The 18035-nt window shown below is 43.9% G+C and overlaps 1 protein-coding gene across 1 annotated transcript in view; it reads left to right on the forward strand.

Moving 5' to 3' along the window:
• Nucleotides 1-18035, forward strand: part of LOC115131635 (glutamate receptor ionotropic, kainate 5-like) — a 37072-nt gene that overhangs the window by 7537 nt on the left and 11500 nt on the right. Inside the window, exons 4-14 of the mRNA XM_065020495.1 lie at nt 816-981; nt 2545-2723; nt 5497-5550; nt 6350-6529; nt 10136-10288; nt 11907-12011; nt 12228-12335; nt 13030-13233; nt 15310-15423; nt 17286-17395; nt 17668-17841. Coding sequence (XP_064876567.1) covers nt 816-981; nt 2545-2723; nt 5497-5550; nt 6350-6529; nt 10136-10288; nt 11907-12011; nt 12228-12335; nt 13030-13233; nt 15310-15423; nt 17286-17395; nt 17668-17841 — 1547 coding nt within the window. The remainder of the gene's footprint in view (nt 1-815; nt 982-2544; nt 2724-5496; nt 5551-6349; nt 6530-10135; nt 10289-11906; nt 12012-12227; nt 12336-13029; nt 13234-15309; nt 15424-17285; nt 17396-17667; nt 17842-18035) is intronic.

An 18035-nucleotide genomic window follows, 5' to 3' on the forward strand; every position in this document is an offset into this window, starting at 1 on the left:
GAGACTTTATTCCAGTACGGGGTGAGCAGTATTTCATCCCAGGGGTGAAACATTTCAGACCTAGCCCTTAGCCAGGTTGAGTCAAACAGGGTTTAAAATCTCACCCTAGGGAGAAAATGCAAACGTGAAAAAACTTCAACTGTTTGCCTTGGAGTATAAACCAGTATAAAAACACATTTTGTTTGGTTGCTCTTCAATTGGGTTGAATATGTAAACATGGTGGACAGAGCATGATAATACTGTCCCGGGTAAAAGCTTGAATGCTTCAAGGCTCAATGTAGCTGTTTTTATTTTAATATCAAATCATTTTTGGGTAACAATTAACTACCTTACTGTAATAGTTTTCCATTAAAATAGCCCAAAAGAACCAAAAATAGCTTTTTTAGCAAAAACCATTTTCTCGAGGAATAATTTTGCTAGGGCTGTCTGAGAGTGGTCTGGATGGGGAGGGGAAGGGTTATGTAATCTGAAAAGTAGCTGTTATTGCCAGAAGTTTGAAACTCTATCAGGAACTATCAGGAAATAACACCGATCAAATGTTTTCACAATTTTACGGTGTTAGTTTCATCAGCTGGTGTACAAAATGATACAAAACACAGGGAAAACATAATTTTGATTGTACTGGGCCTTTAATATCCCACCCGGCCCATCATCTCCCTTCCTTTACTCTTTTGCTGATTATAATATATTACGTATGATAATAATAATACATCCTCTATAACACACTCACATAAAAAATGATGAACACTTCCCATGACCAATTCATAATGCCTAAAAGAGCATTTATAACGCCTTATGTTGCCTGCTGTCTCAAGATCCCTCATGTGAAGATAGGCCCGGAGGAGACGCCCAAACTCCCATACCTCCGCTTCGCCTCGGTCAGCCTCTACCCCAGCAACGAGGACCTGAGCCTGGCTATAGGGGCCATCCTCCGCTCCTTCAGCTACCCCACCGCCAGCCTCATCTGCGCCAAGGCAGAGTGTGAGTGTACACCTAAGGGTGTCCTGATGCTACATTCATGCTCCTATACTTCCCAACAGGTATATTTCTGTACTACAATTCTTCCCTATGTACGCTCTTAGAAAAAAAGGTGCTATCCAGAACCTAAAAGGGTTATTCGGCTGTCCCCATAGGAGAACCCTTTTTGGTTCCAAGTAGAACCCTTCCCACAGAGGATTCTACCTGGAACCAAAAAAGGTTATCCTACGGGAACAGCCGAAAGAACCCTTTTGGAACCCTTTATTCGAAGAGTGTACATATATGCCAAGGCAGAGCGTGGGCGTTGAGCTGGACTGTATTCATGTCCTCCTGTATTTCCTTTACCTCCGTATTTTCATACACAAACTCTCCACGGTTATAGTTTGATCTACGCAAAGCGTTGAGCGTGAGTGCAGGGTTTTCTTCAAGGTGTCTGCTCACGTAATCCTTCATTTAGCCAAAGAAGGTTATAGCAGTACATAGCTACCCGTTGAGGCTTATGTACTGTGTATATGTTTTGACGCTTCTAGGCTTCTAGTCAACGTACAGCCGAGGCCCCTGAATCTTCAGCAGAGCAGCAGATTGTATCCTAAGGGTCCCCCTGCACACAGAGTGCAGCCGCCCGGCCGGGCCACGCTGTGGATTAGCCCAGTTCCCCTCCAGATTGGATTATGCCTTCCACTTATGAGCTGCCTCTCCACTTGACTGCTCAGGTCTGGGGCCAAGGTCAGGTGTGATCATGCACCGAATGCATCTTTTTACAGACCGCGCCGCCCTCCCTCTTTATCGATCCCACTGTTTTCCACTTGGTTGGACTGGTATGCGGTCTGTGTAATGTGTCCTCGCAAAATATATCTATTTTTCTTCTTCTCTCTTCTGTTTTTACAGTCAGCTACATTGCCGATGTATTGGTTTCCCTGTTCACGGCTCAGTTAAATTACAGCCACCCTATGGAGAGTTTATTGTTTCAATTATCAAGGTCATGCATGTGATTTTACTAGTCCTGGATACGTTCACTCAGTGGTCACTGAATGTTATAAAAACAGGCAGGAAGTAAAGGTGTACTTGTCATTCATTTGAAGAAAAAAGGGAAACAATTTAAAATATTGAAAAACCCTCCTTTGTTACACACCTCACCAAAATATCAGATTAAACATGTGAACATTACCAGCATCCTCTAGGCATTTAGTTACCATCTGATTACCTGTTAAATGATGGTATATTTACCAAAGTAGTTTTAGAGTTACTACGCAGTATATTATAAAGGGGGAGGGGGACAGAGAAATAGAGCAAAATATAAGTCATCAAAATGGTAGCAGTAATCAAAATGGTTGCAGTAATCAAAATGGTAGCAGTAATCAAAATGGTTGCAGTAATCAAAATGGTTGCAGTAATCAAAATGGTAGCAGTAATCAAAATTAGTTTTGAAACAACAACACAGTGCTGTAGTGCTGTAGTTCTCTGAAATGTTTGGTTGAGCTATCACAACATTTGCGGTTCATCAACACATTCCCAGTCTCTAACTTTGATGTCACCCCCCCCCCCCCCCCCGCCTCCACCCTTTAGGCCTGCTGCGATTGGAGGAGCTGGTGCGGCGCTTCCTGATCTCCCGGGAAACGTTGTCCGTCAGGATGCTGGACGAAAGCCTGGACCCCACCCCCTTGCTGAAGGAGATCAGAGACGACAAAGTGGCCACTATCATCATCGACGCCAATGCCTCCATCTCCTACCTCATCCTCCAGAAGGTCAGGACACTCACCGGGCTACAGTTACAAAGACAACTGACAACAGTGTGGTCATCTGTAGCTCAGGTGGTAGAGCAAGGCATAGTGGGTTTGATTCTCAGGGCTGCCCGTACGTAAAATGTATGCAGGCGTGACTAAGTTGCTTTGGATAAAAGGCCTGCTAAATGGCATGTATTATTATTATATATTATTGTTTAAAGTCCTTCAAAGAAAAACACTTTATTTGAAGGCTTCCTCGATCTAGGAAGTCATAACACATGTATAACTCATATATATACATATGTTCTATATATATATATATATATATATATATGAGTTATACATGTTTTAAATATGTATATATATATATACATACACATATATACACTGCTCAAAAAATAAAGGGAACACTAAAATAACACATCCTAGATCTGAATGAATGAAATATTCTTATTAAATACTTTTTTCTTTATATAGTTGAATGTGCTGACAACAAAATCACACAAAAATGATCAAAGGAAATCAAACCCATAGAGGTCAGGATTCGGAGTCACACTCAAAATTAAAGTGGAAAACCACACTACAGGCTGATCCAACTTTGATGTAATGTCCTTAAAACAAGTCAAAATGAGGCTCAGTAGTGTGTGTGGCCTCCACATGCCTGTATGACCTCCCTACAACGCCTGGGCATGCTCCTGATGAGGTGGCAGATGGTCTCCTGAGGGATCTCATCCCAGACCTGGACTAAAGCATCTACCAACTCCTGGACAGTCTGTGGTGCAGCGTGGCGTTGGTGGATGGAGCGAGACATGATGTCACAGATGTGCTCAATTGGATTCAGGTCTGGGGAACGGGTGGGCCAGTCCAAAGCATCAATGCCTTCCTCTTGCAGGAACTGCTGACACACTCCAGCCACATGAGGTCTAGCATTGTCTTGCATTAGGAGGAACCCAGGGCCAACCGCACCAGCATATGGTCTCACAAGGGGTCTGAGGATCTTATCTCGGTACCTAATGGCAGTCAGGCTACCTCTGGCGAGCACATGGAGGGCTGTGCGGTCCCCCAAAGAAATGCCACCCTACACCATGACTGACCCATCGCCAAACCGGTCATGCTGGAGGATGTTGCAGCAGAACGTTCTCCACGGCGTCTCCAGACTCTGTCACGTCTGTCACGTGCCCAGTGTGAACCTGCTTTCATCTGTGAAGAGCACAGGGTGCCAGTGGCGAATTTTCCAATCTTGGTGTTCTCTGGCAAATGCCAAACGTCCTGCACGGTGTTGGGCTGTAAGCACAACCCCCACCTGTGGACGTCGGGCCCTCATACCACCCTCATGGAGTCTGTTTCTGACCGTTTGAGCAGACACATGCACATTTGTGGCCTGCTGGAGGTAATTTTGCAGGGCTCTGGCAGTGCTCCTCCTGCTCCTCCTTGCACAAAGGCGGAGGTAGCGGTCCTGCTGCTGGGTTCTTGCCCTCCTACGGCCTCCTCCACATCTCCTGATGTACTGGCCTGTCTCCTGGTAGCGCCTCCATGCTCTGGACACTACGCTGACAGACACAGCAAACCTTCTTGCCACAGCTCGCATTGATGTTCCATCCTGGATGAGCTGCACTACCTGAGCCACTTGTGTGGGTTGTAGACATTGTCTCATGCTACCACTAGAGTGAAAGCACCACCAGCATTCAAAAGTGACCAAAACATCAGCCAGGAAGCATAGGAACTGAGAAGTGGTCTGTGGTCCCCACCTGCAGAACCACTCCTCTATTGGGGGTGTCTTGCTAATTGCCTATAATTTCCACCTGTTGTCTATTCCATTTGCACAACAGCATGTGTAATTTATTGTCAATCAGTGTTGCTTCCTAATCGGACAGTTTGATTTCACAGAAGTGTGATTGACTTGGAGTTACATTGTGTTGTTTAAGTGTTCCCTTTATTTTTTTTGAGCAGTGTATATAAAACACATGTAAAACTCATATATATATATTTAACACATGTATAACTCATATATATATATATATTTAAAAACACATGTATAACTCAAATATATATATACATACATATATATGTATATATAAAACACATGTATAACTCATATAGATATAAATATATATATATATATATATAACACATGTATAACTCATATATAACACATTTGTAAGCAGTACATAAACATTCCATAAATGGAATCGTGATGTTACTTAGACATAATGAATATATCTACTTATGAATCTGCGTGAATTATTAATGTGCTATGAAATCTTTATGTAGGTTTGCCTTGCCCAGCTCAACGTCATTCTCTGCAGTATAACACATAGTACCATTTATTCTACGCTGTATTGCAGCCAGAAGGCGCATTATGTATGCATGTTTTTAAATGATGTATTATTCTGTTCTGTATTCTACTGGTGGCACTACCAGTGGCACAACTACTGTAAGCTATGCAAATGCTACAAGTAGTCTTTATGTAAGCTATGTCAATGCTACAAGTAGTCTTTATGTAAGCTATATAAATTCTACAAGTAGTCTTCATGTAAACTATGTAAATGCTACAAGTAGTCTTCATGTAAGCTAAGTAAATGCACGTCAAAATAGCAGATATGCGCTGTTTGCTTAACGTTATGTCTCAATAGCAGAGAGGTCACAGTTGTACATGTTATACACCGACTGATGTGTATAAAGCGAACCAACTTGTTATCAGAATGCCATATGATCAAGTTATTGCATCATCCAGAATGCAGTACAGTTCAGCACTGTAACCAATGACCCCCTTCTCTCCTTTTCCACCCCTCAGGCATCGGAGCTGGGGATGACGTCAGCATTTTACAAGTACATCCTCACCACCATGGTAAGAGCATACCAATCAAAATTCTCCTCCCATCCCTCCCCGTACTCTAGCCACTACCCTTTCTGCTCGTGCCCTGGCCGCCCGGCCTATGGATGGCTATCACGGCGGATCTCATCTGAAATGCGTGATGGGAGTGCGCAGTTTGTCATCATTATTTCCCTGCCCGGCGCATGCCCTTGTGCGAGGTGACTTACATAGCTAATAATATTTCCGACATCATATCCCGTCCCGTCTACAGTGCAGGACATTTTTACCGTGGTACTTACAAGGGCGTGCGCCTCACACCCCTAAGGGCAAAACGGCAGTTCCCCGAAACTTTGGAGAGGGGCCAGAAATCTCTAAATCATCACCCTTTCATTTTCATACAGTGGCTGAATGGCACGCCACTCTACTGTCTAGAGCTGGCTCCCTGTCCTGCCTCTGTCACTGTATTGTACCACGGTCCTATATCGTACTGACACACTGTGGCCTTACAGTAAACAGTATCACTCTGCTATTGTGAGATGCTGTGGTACACTGTTACCACTGCTGTCCAACTGTAATGATCTTTTTCAGAGCCTGCATTTAAAAAATATTTCAAATATTTACCCCTATTCTACCCCTATTTTCACACTGTTATCTCATACGGCACTGTCGAACAATCATTTCATATAAATATACATATAATATACATATAATATACATCAAATAATATACATCACATTAAATATAAACAAACTTTTTATCCACCTGTGTGGTTTAGCTAGCTCTCTCTAGAGTGTACACTCCCAAGCCCCTCCCTCTCTCTTATGTCAATCAGGACTTTCCCCTGCTGCGATTGGACGACGTGGTGGATGACCAGTCCAACATCGTGGGTTTCTCCATGTTCAACAGCAGCCATCCCTTCTACCTGGAGTTCATCAGGAGTCTCAACCTGTCCTGGAGGGAGGGCTGTGAACTCAGCCCCTACCCCGGCCCAGCGGTGAGAACAGGACACCTTGTATGTGGTTGTACTCATACACTGTTACTGTTGCTCATACTCAATCTTTCTAATACAGTGGGGCAAACAAGTATTTAGACATCCACCAATTGTGCAAGTTCTCCCATTTAAAAATATGAGAGAGGCCTGTAATTTTCACCATAGGTACACTTCAACTATGACAGACAAAATGAGAATAAAAAATCCAGAAAATCACATTGTAGGATTTTTAATGAATTTATTTGAAAATTATGGTGGAAAATAAGTATTTGGTCACCTACAAACAAGCAAGATTTCTGGCTCTCACAGACCTGTAACTTCTTCTTTAAGAGGCTCCTCTGTCTTCTACTCGTTACCTGTATTAATGGCACCTGTTTGAACTTGTTATCAGTATAAAAGACACCTGTCCACAACCTCAAACAGTCACACTCCAAACTCCACTATGGCCAAGACCAAAGACACCAGAAACAAAATTGTAGACCTGCACCAGGCTGGGGAGACTGAATCTGCAATAGGTAAGTAGCTTGGTTTGAAGAAATCAACTGTGGGAGCAATTATTAGGAAATGGAAGACATACAATACCACTGATAATCTCCCTCGGTCTGGGGCTCCACGCAAGATCCCACCCCGTGGGGTCAAAATGATCACAAGAACGGTGAGCAAAAATCCCAGAACCACACGGGGGTCCTAGTGAATGACCTGCAGAGAGCTAGGACCAAAGTAACAAAGCCTACCATCAGTAACACACTACGCCGCCAGGGACTCAAATCCTGCAGTGCCAGACGTGTCCCCCTGCTTAAGCCAGTACATGTCCAGGCCCGTCTGAAGTTTGCTAGAGAGCATTTGGATGATCCAGAAGAAGATTGGGAGAATGTCATATAGTCAGATGAAACCAAAATATAACTTTTTGGTAAAAACTCAACTCGTCGTGTTTGGAGGACAAGGAATGCTGAGTTGCATCCAAAGAACACCATACCTGGGGGTGGAAACATCATGCTTTGGGGCTGTTTTTCTGCAAAGGGACCAGGACGACTGATCCGTGTAAAGGAAAGAATGAATGGGGCCATGTATCGTGAGATTTTGAGTGAAAACCTTCCATCAGCAAGGGCATTGAAGATGAAACGTGGCTGGGTCTTTCAGCATGACAATGATCCCAAACACACCGCCCGGGCAACGAAGGAGTGGCTTCGTAAGAAGCATTTCAAGGTCCTGGAGTGGCCTAGCCAGTCTCCAGATCTCAACCCCATAGAAAATCTTTGGAGGGAGTTGAAAGTCCGTATTGCTCAGCAACAGCCCCAAAACATCTCTGCTCTAGAGGAGATATGCATGGAGGAATGGGCCAAAATACCAGCAACAGTGTGTGAAAACCTTGTGAAGACTTACAGAAAACTGTCATTGCCAACAAAGGGTATATAACAAAGTATTGAGATAAACTTTTGTTATTGACCAAATACTTATTTTCCACCATCATTTGCAAATAAATTCATTAAAAATCCTACAATGTGATTTTCTGGATTTTTTTCCCTCATTTTGTCTGTCATAGTTGAAGTGTACCTATGATGAAAATTACAGGCCTCTCTCATCTTTTTAAGTGGGAGAACTTGCACAATTGGTGGCTGACTAAATACTTTTTTGCCCCACTGTATACTGTACTCGTATACTTTCATATACTGTAATACTCTCCCTCCATATTTACATTCACTGTAATGCATACCTTCTTCAAACACTGTTATATTCTCTTTCATTCTTTCATGGGGCGGCAGGGTAGCCTAGTGGTTAGAGTGTTGGACTAGTACCCAGAAGGTTGCAAGTTCAAACCCCCGAGCTGACAAGGTACAAATCTGTCGTTCTACCCCTGAACAGGCCGTCATTGAAAATAAGAATTTGTTCTTAACTGACTTGCCTGGTTAAATAAAGGTAAAAAAATTCAAATTAGTCTGACTGTCATTTGTATACTTATTACCTATTAATACTCATATACTTATTACTCAAATAATTTTGCTCATACACTGTCACATACTGTTACTCTTATACTGTCACTCATATACTGCTACAGTAACTTACTCATATACTGCTACAGTAACTTACTCATATTATAAGGGCACAAGGCGAGACCCAAATGCAGACACAGGAGGCAGATGGTTGAGCTCCGATATTTATTATAACAAAAGGGGTAGGCAAAAGGCAGGTTGGGGACAGGCGAGAGTTCATAAACCAGGTCAGAGTCCAAACAGTACCAGGCGATAGACAGGCTCGAGGTCAGGATAGGCAGGGGTACAGTAACCAGGTCAGAGTCCAAACGGTACAAGATGATAGGCAGGCTCGAGGTCAGGGGCAGGCAGAGTAGTCAGGCAGGCGGGCTCAGAGTCAGGACAGGCAAGGGTCAAAACCACGAGGGCGAGAAAAGAGAGACTGGGAAAAAGCAGGAGCTGAGACACAAAAACGCTGGTTGACTTGACAAACAAGACGAACTGGCACAGGGAGACAGGAAACACAGGGATAATTACACCGGGGATAATAAGCGACACCTGGAGGGGGTGGAGACAAGCACAAGGACAGGTGAAACAGATCAGGGCGTGACACATATACTGCTACAGTAACTTACTCATATCATGTCAGCCAAGTATTTCTCTTGTGTACTCACTACTGCTAAGTTACCCTCCAGGTGTTACCCGTACATATTTTGACTACTACCCGTATACTCTCGATACTAACTTACACTGCTCTAGCATCATATATTTCATACTATAACAGTATAATGACATCCAATTTCACATTCCCTCATACATGCTCACTCATACACTTACTCGTACGTGCAATGCCACACATTTACTCGTACATTTCTAGGTCATACACAGCCGAGGAGGCTGGTGGTAATGGCTGGAATGGGATAAACGGAACGGTATCAAACGTATGGAAACCACGTCTGACTCCGTTCCATTAATACCAATCCAGCTATTACAATGAGCCCGTTCTCCTATAGCTCCTCCCACCGGCCTCATACACAGACTTTATCACTATTCCTTTTGACACAATCAAACTGACAGTCGAGGTACACAGATTGCCATGCTGTCACTCACAATCTGTGTGATTCACACTGTCCGGTTGACTGATGCCTGACCAGATGTCATTAATGTTCAAGGGTTAGTTCGGGATTTTGCCATTGAGGCCCTTTATCTTCTTCCCCAGCGTCAGACGGAAGTTGCTAACTAGCGCTAGCACAATTGCTAATCAACATGCTTCCAGTCATTGTGCTAACGCTAGCTAGCATTGGTTCACAAAACTACCCCTACAAGCCTTCATACTGGACACAGAGACCTAAAAATGGTGTCCACAAGTTCGTCGAACTCTAGGGAAGTAGATAAAGGGCCTCATTGCCAAAATCCCAACGTTTCCCTTTAAGGTTTGATTGAATCGCTTTGGCACAGACCACAGTGCCACCTTGTTGACTGAGAAATGTTACATCTATCTCAATGTTTCTGTCTTTCTTTCTCCATCTCTATCTCTATCCTTATGCCTGCCTTCCTTATCTTTCTCTCTCTTTCTCTCTCTACCATTGTGCCTCTCTCCATCTCTCTCCCTCCCTCCCTCCGTCTCTATGTCTTTCTTACTCTCTCTCTCCCACAGCTGTCGTCGGCTCTCATGTTTGATGCGGTGCATGTGGTGGTGGGGGCAGTGCGTGAGCTCAACCGGAGTCAGGAGATTGGAGTGAAGCCACTCAGCTGCACCACTCCTCAAATCTGGCAGCACGGCACCAGCCTGATGAACTACCTGCGCATGGTACCCACACCTGCTCTCTCTTTACTCAATACTGTCCCGATGCTGTCTCAATACTGTCCCGACGCTGTCCCCAACGCTGTCTCAATACTGTCCCAACGCTGTCTCAATACTGTCCCGATGCTGTCCCCAACGCTGTCTCAATACTGTCCCGATGCTGTCCCAATGCTGTCCCAACTATCCCATTGTAATGTTGTTGACGACAGAAACCTTTAGTTCACCAGTGTGGGTTCTCTTTACTGCATGTTGTCCAAACTAGCCAATTGTGCCACCTGCATATAAGCCAACTCATTGTTGTCTTGCCCAGGCAACAATGTAACATCGTCCCAATAGGTCCAGTGCTTAGTGGAAATATGCAACATACCATGGTACATCCATCTGTTACTGTAACAGGTACATCCACCTGTTACTGAACATTGTCCCAACTCGAGTGGCTAGCTATTTATGCATTTGTCCCCGTACATTTACATTTACATTTAAGTCATTTAGCAGACGCTCTTATCCAGAGCGACTTACAAATTGGGTAGCCAACTCGTTCTCCTGCCAAGGCAACGATGCGATGTTGTTGATTACAGACCAGTCCGGTTCTAATAGATTCCATGCTTAGCCAAAACATGGCTACCTTTGGTCATGAACTACAGAAGTAACAAGGGTTGCTGGGCAAATCCATATAAAATCAGTACATTTGTGGGATGAATGGCATTTCAGCTCATAAAATAAAAGTAATATAACTTTTCAATTCATGAAGTGACTCCTGAATTATTGAGCAATTGACTGAGTTGGTTTTGGAATTGACCCCAACTCGACCAGTAGGCTAACTAGTGAATAGCACAGCTCCACTTAGCAAAACGTTAGTGCTTGAAGCACCATCTTATAACCTTCCTGTCGCCTTTGGGGCATTCGTATGTTGTCACGTATACTACTGCTCTTGTTTTGTGGTTGTTGTATGTTGTGGTGTTGATGGTATTCTTCCTATCTTCTTTGTAGTGCTCTGCTGGGCAGCACATTTTCTCTCCATCCTCGCTTCCTCCTTCATTCCTCCTCCTATCAGAGTCTGCCATTTCTTATCTTCCACCATCTGTTTCTCCACTCATCTCTCTTCAGTCTCAGACAATGTTTTCTCACTCTCCGTGCATCATTCCATCATTCGTACACTCTCTTTGGCAGTGGTTCCTCTCCTCTCCCCCCTCTTTCCCCCACTCTGTTGTTCCTCGTTTGGGCATCTCTCGTTCTACCTCTCTTTCAGGGTATAATTCATCCTGAGTCTCTCTCTCTCTCTCCACGCTGCACCCTCTGTCTCTCTGCTTGCCTTTTGTTTTAACCATACATCACTCTTTCTCTCTCGCCACTTTCAGCCATCTAATATACCGCCGCCAAGCCTAGCTATCGCCTGGTCTGTTTGACTGGGCTGAATCTCTCCCTCTCTCTTTCTCTCTGTTTCTCTGTCCCTCCCCTCTCTTTCTGTCCAACATTATTTTTCTCTCTATTTGCCACTCTCTCTCTCTCTGGCTCCATGAAATAATACATTTTGTTTTTCTCTCTCTTGCTTCCCCTCACTCCCTCTCTGTCTCTCTCTCTGTGTCTATCCCTCTCTCTTTCTCTCTCATTCTCTCTCTCTCAGGTGGAGTATGATGGGTTGACCGGCAGGGTGGAGTTTAACAGCAAAGGCCAGAGGACAAACTATACCCTGAGGATCCTGGAGAAGCACCATGGGGGTCATAAAGAGGTCAGGGGGTAATGGGTTCAAATGTGACTGGGTCACGGTGGGGTCGGGGTTGACTGGCTGTATTTATGAGTTGATTTGACAAGCACTGGAGATAGACGCACTATACGTATTGACTAATGCATAGACATTGATCATGGGTTGACCCTATTGTCTATCTCTTTCTCTTCGCCCCCCTCTCCCAATCCTTTTCTTTCCTTCGTCATCCGCGTGTTATAGATCGGAATCTGGTACTCTAACAACACGTTGGCGATGAACTCGACGTCCCTGGACATCAACATGTCGGAGACGTTGGCTAACAAGACGCTCATCGTCACCACCATATTGGTAAAGACATTGTGGTTTCGCAAATTTGCATTGGTAGAATGTGAAACTGTTGCTTTTCTGTTGGCCATTTTGGGTTCAAACAAGATGGAGTTTAATTTACCAAGAACAAAAACAAAAAAGAGTCGGTCAGGAGTACACTAATCATTTTATTGTACTGTAACTTGTAATATCACTTCTTTACACCTGATCAAGTAAGTGCTAAGTAGATGTTAATGTCATTCGTGTCTAATAGGTCGCTTATTGCCACTTAGTGACAAATCATTTTGCCAGTGACCTATATGTGAGAAATTACAATATATGTAAATGAGGGTATGTGCACGCATTCCAAGTGAAGATTCAGCCCTTACTAAATGCTTCAGGACACTGTTCCTTCTTTGAATTATGATGAAGAGATATTCAGCAGCTGTTGGTAGGACGTTTACTTCAAAAATCTACATTACATATAGATTTACATTTTAGTCACTTAGCAGACATTCTTATTCCAGAACGACTTACAGTTAGTGCATTCATCTGAGGATTGCTAGGTGAGACAACCACATCTCACAGTCATAGCAATCAAATGTTTTCCTTAATAAGTGGCTATCAACCAAGTTAGTGCTAGTAACAAAAGACAAGAACGAGTGTATAGATATATATATATTTTTTTTTATCAACACGTTTCGGGTAAATGCCGTTTGATTTCCTGCTATTGCAGGAGAACCCGTATGTGATGCATAAGTCCAACTACCAGGAGCTGCAGGGAAACGACCGGTACCAGGGCTTCTGTGTGGACATGCTAAGAGAGCTGTCAGACATGTTGAAGTTCTCCTTCAGGATCAAGCTGGTGGATGACGGTCTGTACGGAGCGCCTGAACCAAATGGTTCCTGGACAGGCATGGTGGGAGAGCTCATCAATAGGGTAAACGCACATGCACACACACGCACTCTCTCTCTCACTCTCTCACACGCATACACACACGCGCGCACACACATACACACACACACACACACACACACACACACAAACACCATCTAGAGGACTGGCTGTAATGGTGGGTCAATAGGGTGGGTCTTCAATCAGTCAAAGTCAGCCTTAAATATTCGCCATGGTAACTAACAAGAAGCCTGGATAAAAACCTTGGTCTTGGAGAGCTATAGGGATGTCTGGCTTTGCCCCAGCTCTGCACTACAATACCTGATACAATTCATCTAAGTTGTGATGATTAGTTGATTTATTTAATCAGGTGTTAGTGCTGGGATGGAACAAAAACCTGCTAAGCTCTCTAGTACCATGGTTGGTGACCACTGATCAAAGTCTGCTAATCGTCGTGCTAACCTGTAGCTGTTAGTAGTATAGAACTGGTGGCTTTTAGACCACAGTCAGAGCTAGTGTTTCAAAATTCAGTTAACTTTCCCCCAAATTCCCTTTTTCCAAAAATCCTTGTTAGAGGATTCACAGATTTCTTTCTTATTAATTGCAGGAATCTTCCAACCAGGATTTCTGGAAAACTGGGGAATTTGGGGAAAGTAACCAGAAATGTGCATCCCTTGTCACAGCTTTTACAACATACTGTTTGTGTGTGTTTGTTTACATTGAGCCAACTCAAGTCTATGAATCTCAACTCTCCCGTAAATATTCCCTTGTGATAGCAGCTGACGCAGCAAAATGTATTGGAATCCGCAAGGCACTCAAAGCTCTTTCCACTGCTCTTGCTGTAACAACAACAACAGCGTCTACTGTTTCTATTTTGTTTGTGGCTGCGAAGGATATTTTGGCCACAACGCCACAGACCCACCCGTTATTTTACCACACTTGCTGTTGCCATAACATCATTTTGAGCTAATGTTGCCACCACTCAAAACGACAACTGCAATTACTGATGCTATCTGTGTGGCCCTATCTCGACTCCCGATAGTGTCTAATAACGTTGTTACTGATAATGGTAATGATAATGATGATGACGTCTGTAATGACCTTACCTTCCCCTTGTGTGAGTGGGGCTGGTAGGGTAGTGGAGCCATGCGTGACCCAACCAACTCGTTAAGAGGCTAATCAAAATCTCTCGGTTGCACACGTGGATGAACATGTGTACACACGCGCACACACACACACCACACATGCACTCATGTGGAGTGAACACACTCTGGTGGCACACACGGAGAGACACACACTAATGGAGCCCTCACACACACACACACACAAGGTTATGTAAATTCCATGAAAACACACACACTCTCACTTAATTTTTAAATAATCATCGTTATGCAATAACCACACACACAAACTAACATTCCCTAAACACTTCATTGAATAACACACTTACCCACCCCCCTCTCTCCCGCCCTTCTCTCCTGCTCCTGCCTGATGAAAGTGGGTGAAACTCGTTAATGAGTATGTCCTCATTAATCAATGAATATGTAATTAAGGAACAGAGAGGTGTCTGGGGTCTTGTTTTTGTTGGATCAGCCATGCAGTCTGTGATGACTATGCCCTCTATGGTGTTTCCCGCCCCTCTCCTTCCTCTCTACCTCGCTCTTGAAGAATCTTCCCCTCCTCCTCTTACACTACAGTCTACACTCACCCCTGCAGGGCTCTTATATGTCAAGACTGCTTTCAAGTTCTCCCCGATAACCCCAATTGACCCCTTTTTTATCTGTATCTCTCCATCTCTCTGCTCTCACTTCCTCTTTCTTCGACTCCTCTCTGTCTTATATCTATCACCCTCTATATTTGTCTCTCTCTTTCTGTCTTTCTTTCTTTCTCATTCTTTCTTTCTTTCTTTCTCTATCTCTCCCCCTTCTTTTTCTCCATCTCACTCTCTCTTTCTCTCTCTCCCCCTTCTCTCTCTCTCTCGCTCTCCCCCTTCTCTCACTTCCTCTCTCTCCCCCTTCTCACTCTCTTTCTTTCTCTCTCTATTGCTCTCTCTCTCTCTCTATCCCATCTCTCTCTCGCGCTCTCTACCCCCCTATCCATCTACATCCCTCTCCCCTACAGAAAGCAGACTTGGCGGTAGCTGGGTTCACCATCACCTCAGAGAGGGAGAAGGTCATAGATTTCTCCAAACCCTTCATGTCTCTGGGCATCAGCATCCTGTACAGAGTCAATTTGGTAAGATGACCACAGAGACAAATCCATGAAGTTATGATTTATCACTATGGGTAAGGCACTGCCATTGACTACAGATGATGTGTGCTGTACTATGTTGGTGCTTTTCCACTGTGGGAGTTGGTGCTTTTCCCATGTCCTAAGTGTCAGTTCTAGCTATGAAAATGCAATTTCCCCCGTTATAACATTTGGTCTGATTTAATAATACCAGAAAGTCTTGGAAAGCCTCAGGCTGGACCAGGGCTGCAGTGGAAAATGCACCGTTTTGTTCATTGTTCCCTGTGTGGCTCAGTTGTTACTACCTCACTTCATCTGTTTATAGACCATTATAAAATGGCTTGGTTGTAAACTGTCTATCAGCTGTGGATGTATTTAGTAACATTGGCGAGTACAGTGCATAAATCATTTATTATGAGGACACGTGATCATATACAAGTCAATGCAGTGAATAGGCATGTAATTCAAACAATAGCTTGATGATTATAAGCAGTTCATAAGCAGACTTTAAACTAAAGTGTCACCCAACCGTTTTCATCCAAAAAGCAATGATCATATATGGACAGCAAACAAGCCACATTACTCCGTAGCAGGGTATCCTTATGAAATATGGCGCCGGGCATTTGACTGGGAACATTGTAATTTATTGGAAATTTAAGAAATGTACCTGCCCCATATGTATTGTGTGCGTAACCTAATTAGGGCGTCCACCCATGGTGCTCAGAATGACAGAAATCACATTTAGATGATGGTAATTCATATTTAACGGAACATGTAAGTCGAAGATGCAACGTGCGGTTCCTTCTTACCAAATTCTGATGGACACTGAAGGTGTTCGAAGAAATGTCCACATTTACTTTTCCTTAGCCAACAACACGAGTAACGAACAGCAAAATCACTAGCCTGTGTAAATGTGCTATCCCCCATACTAGAAAAGTTGATCTATTCTATTTGTCAGTTGGTCGAGAAAGAAATAGCCTATTCCATACAGACTCTGGGACGGTTGTGGGATGATACATCCCAAATTCATACAACCAGTAGAAAATAATGAAAAATAAACGTTTAAAAAAAGCAATGAGTCTGATGCAACAGATCAGAACGTTATTCACATTATAAACGCAGCAATGCGCACAAGGCAGTAGGCTACGTGCCCATGCTCGTTCCAAGATGTGTGTTGCGCTGATGAAGCAAGCCTGCTTGTTGCATTTTAACAAGCAGCTCTCGCGTTGTCCTGACCGATTTTCAGCTCATTGGTTCTGTGTAGGTTTGCTATAAGCACGCGTCTGATTAATACGATGCATACCGGATATACTGTACACATGAGCCAATTTCATTTCACAAAAGTATGCAAATGAACCTATAGACCGATTAGCATGCCCAGTCAAATGCATTTCCATCGACTGGTATGTCCATCAATGAATAGGCTAAAAAGGATAATTTTACGATGTTTAAAAAAAACTTATAGGCTTTTTTAGAGGCCAAAAGCTGGATATTACCAGCTAACGGAAACCCAGCTCTGTAGTCTAGTATATTCCATCTCCCAAGGGTTTACAGAGCATGCGGGAAAACCATTATCAATGTAATTACTCAAGCTGTCCTGAGTCGAATTCATTAGGCACCAAATGGAAGAAAACGGGCTGAAACAGTGAGAGACTACCTGCACTTGTCCAATAAGAAACACTTGTTGTCATCTTCTATTGCAAAACATTTTGCTATGTTGTGCAATTGTGGATATGGTCCTGTACTCACATTGCCCAGTCTGTAATGAAATCAATGCCAATACTTTGTCCCCTTGTGTTTGAAATCTGAACTGCACCATCTGGTATTGATCTCTGTTAACACCATCTTTGTCTTCATCCTCCAATCAGGGACGGAAGCCAGGTTATTTCTCCTTCCTGGACCCGTTCTCTCCAGCCGTGTGGCTCTTCATGCTGCTGGCCTACCTGGCTGTCAGCTGTGTGCTCTTCCTAGCCGCCAGGTAACTGACTACGCCACCTACTGGGCTGGAGGACACCTCAACCTGCATAGATAGAGTAGACTTGTGGCTATGCACCACGAACAGATCAGGGACCAGGTCGCATCTTATATCTAATGTGGCTCTAAATCTCCTTTCCCTCATCTACTGATCTAATAGAGAGGTTATGAAATGCAATTTTGGGGATCCTTTTTCACTCATTTAGACATGATGCTATTATGTATAAATCCTGTTAAAGACTAAATAGTCCACCTTTCTCTCTGTCCACCTCCCAGGTTGAGTCCCTATGAGTGGTACAACCCTCACCCGTGTCTGATGGGGCGCAAGGACATGCTGGAGAACCAGTACACCCTGGGCAACAGCCTGTGGTTCCCCGTGGGAGGCTTCATGCAGCAGGGCTCTGAGATTATGCCCCGCGCCCTGTCCACACGCTGCGTCTCCGGGGTCTGGTGAGTGTGTATGGGTTGTGTGGGAGGGAGGGAGGTTGGAGGGGGTGTGTGGGTGCGGGTGCGCGTGCGCGTGCGTGGCTAGCTACAGTATCAACCTCTGTATTACTTCCTCCTCCACTTTACTCTTCTCCCAAAGCTACTGTTCATCAGATCAACCAGATGGCAGTCATATACTAATGGGAATTATATTATAC

This window comes from Oncorhynchus nerka, linkage group LG7 (genome assembly GCF_034236695.1).
Source record: "Oncorhynchus nerka isolate Pitt River linkage group LG7, Oner_Uvic_2.0, whole genome shotgun sequence".
NCBI lineage: Eukaryota > Metazoa > Chordata > Actinopteri > Salmoniformes > Salmonidae > Oncorhynchus > Oncorhynchus nerka.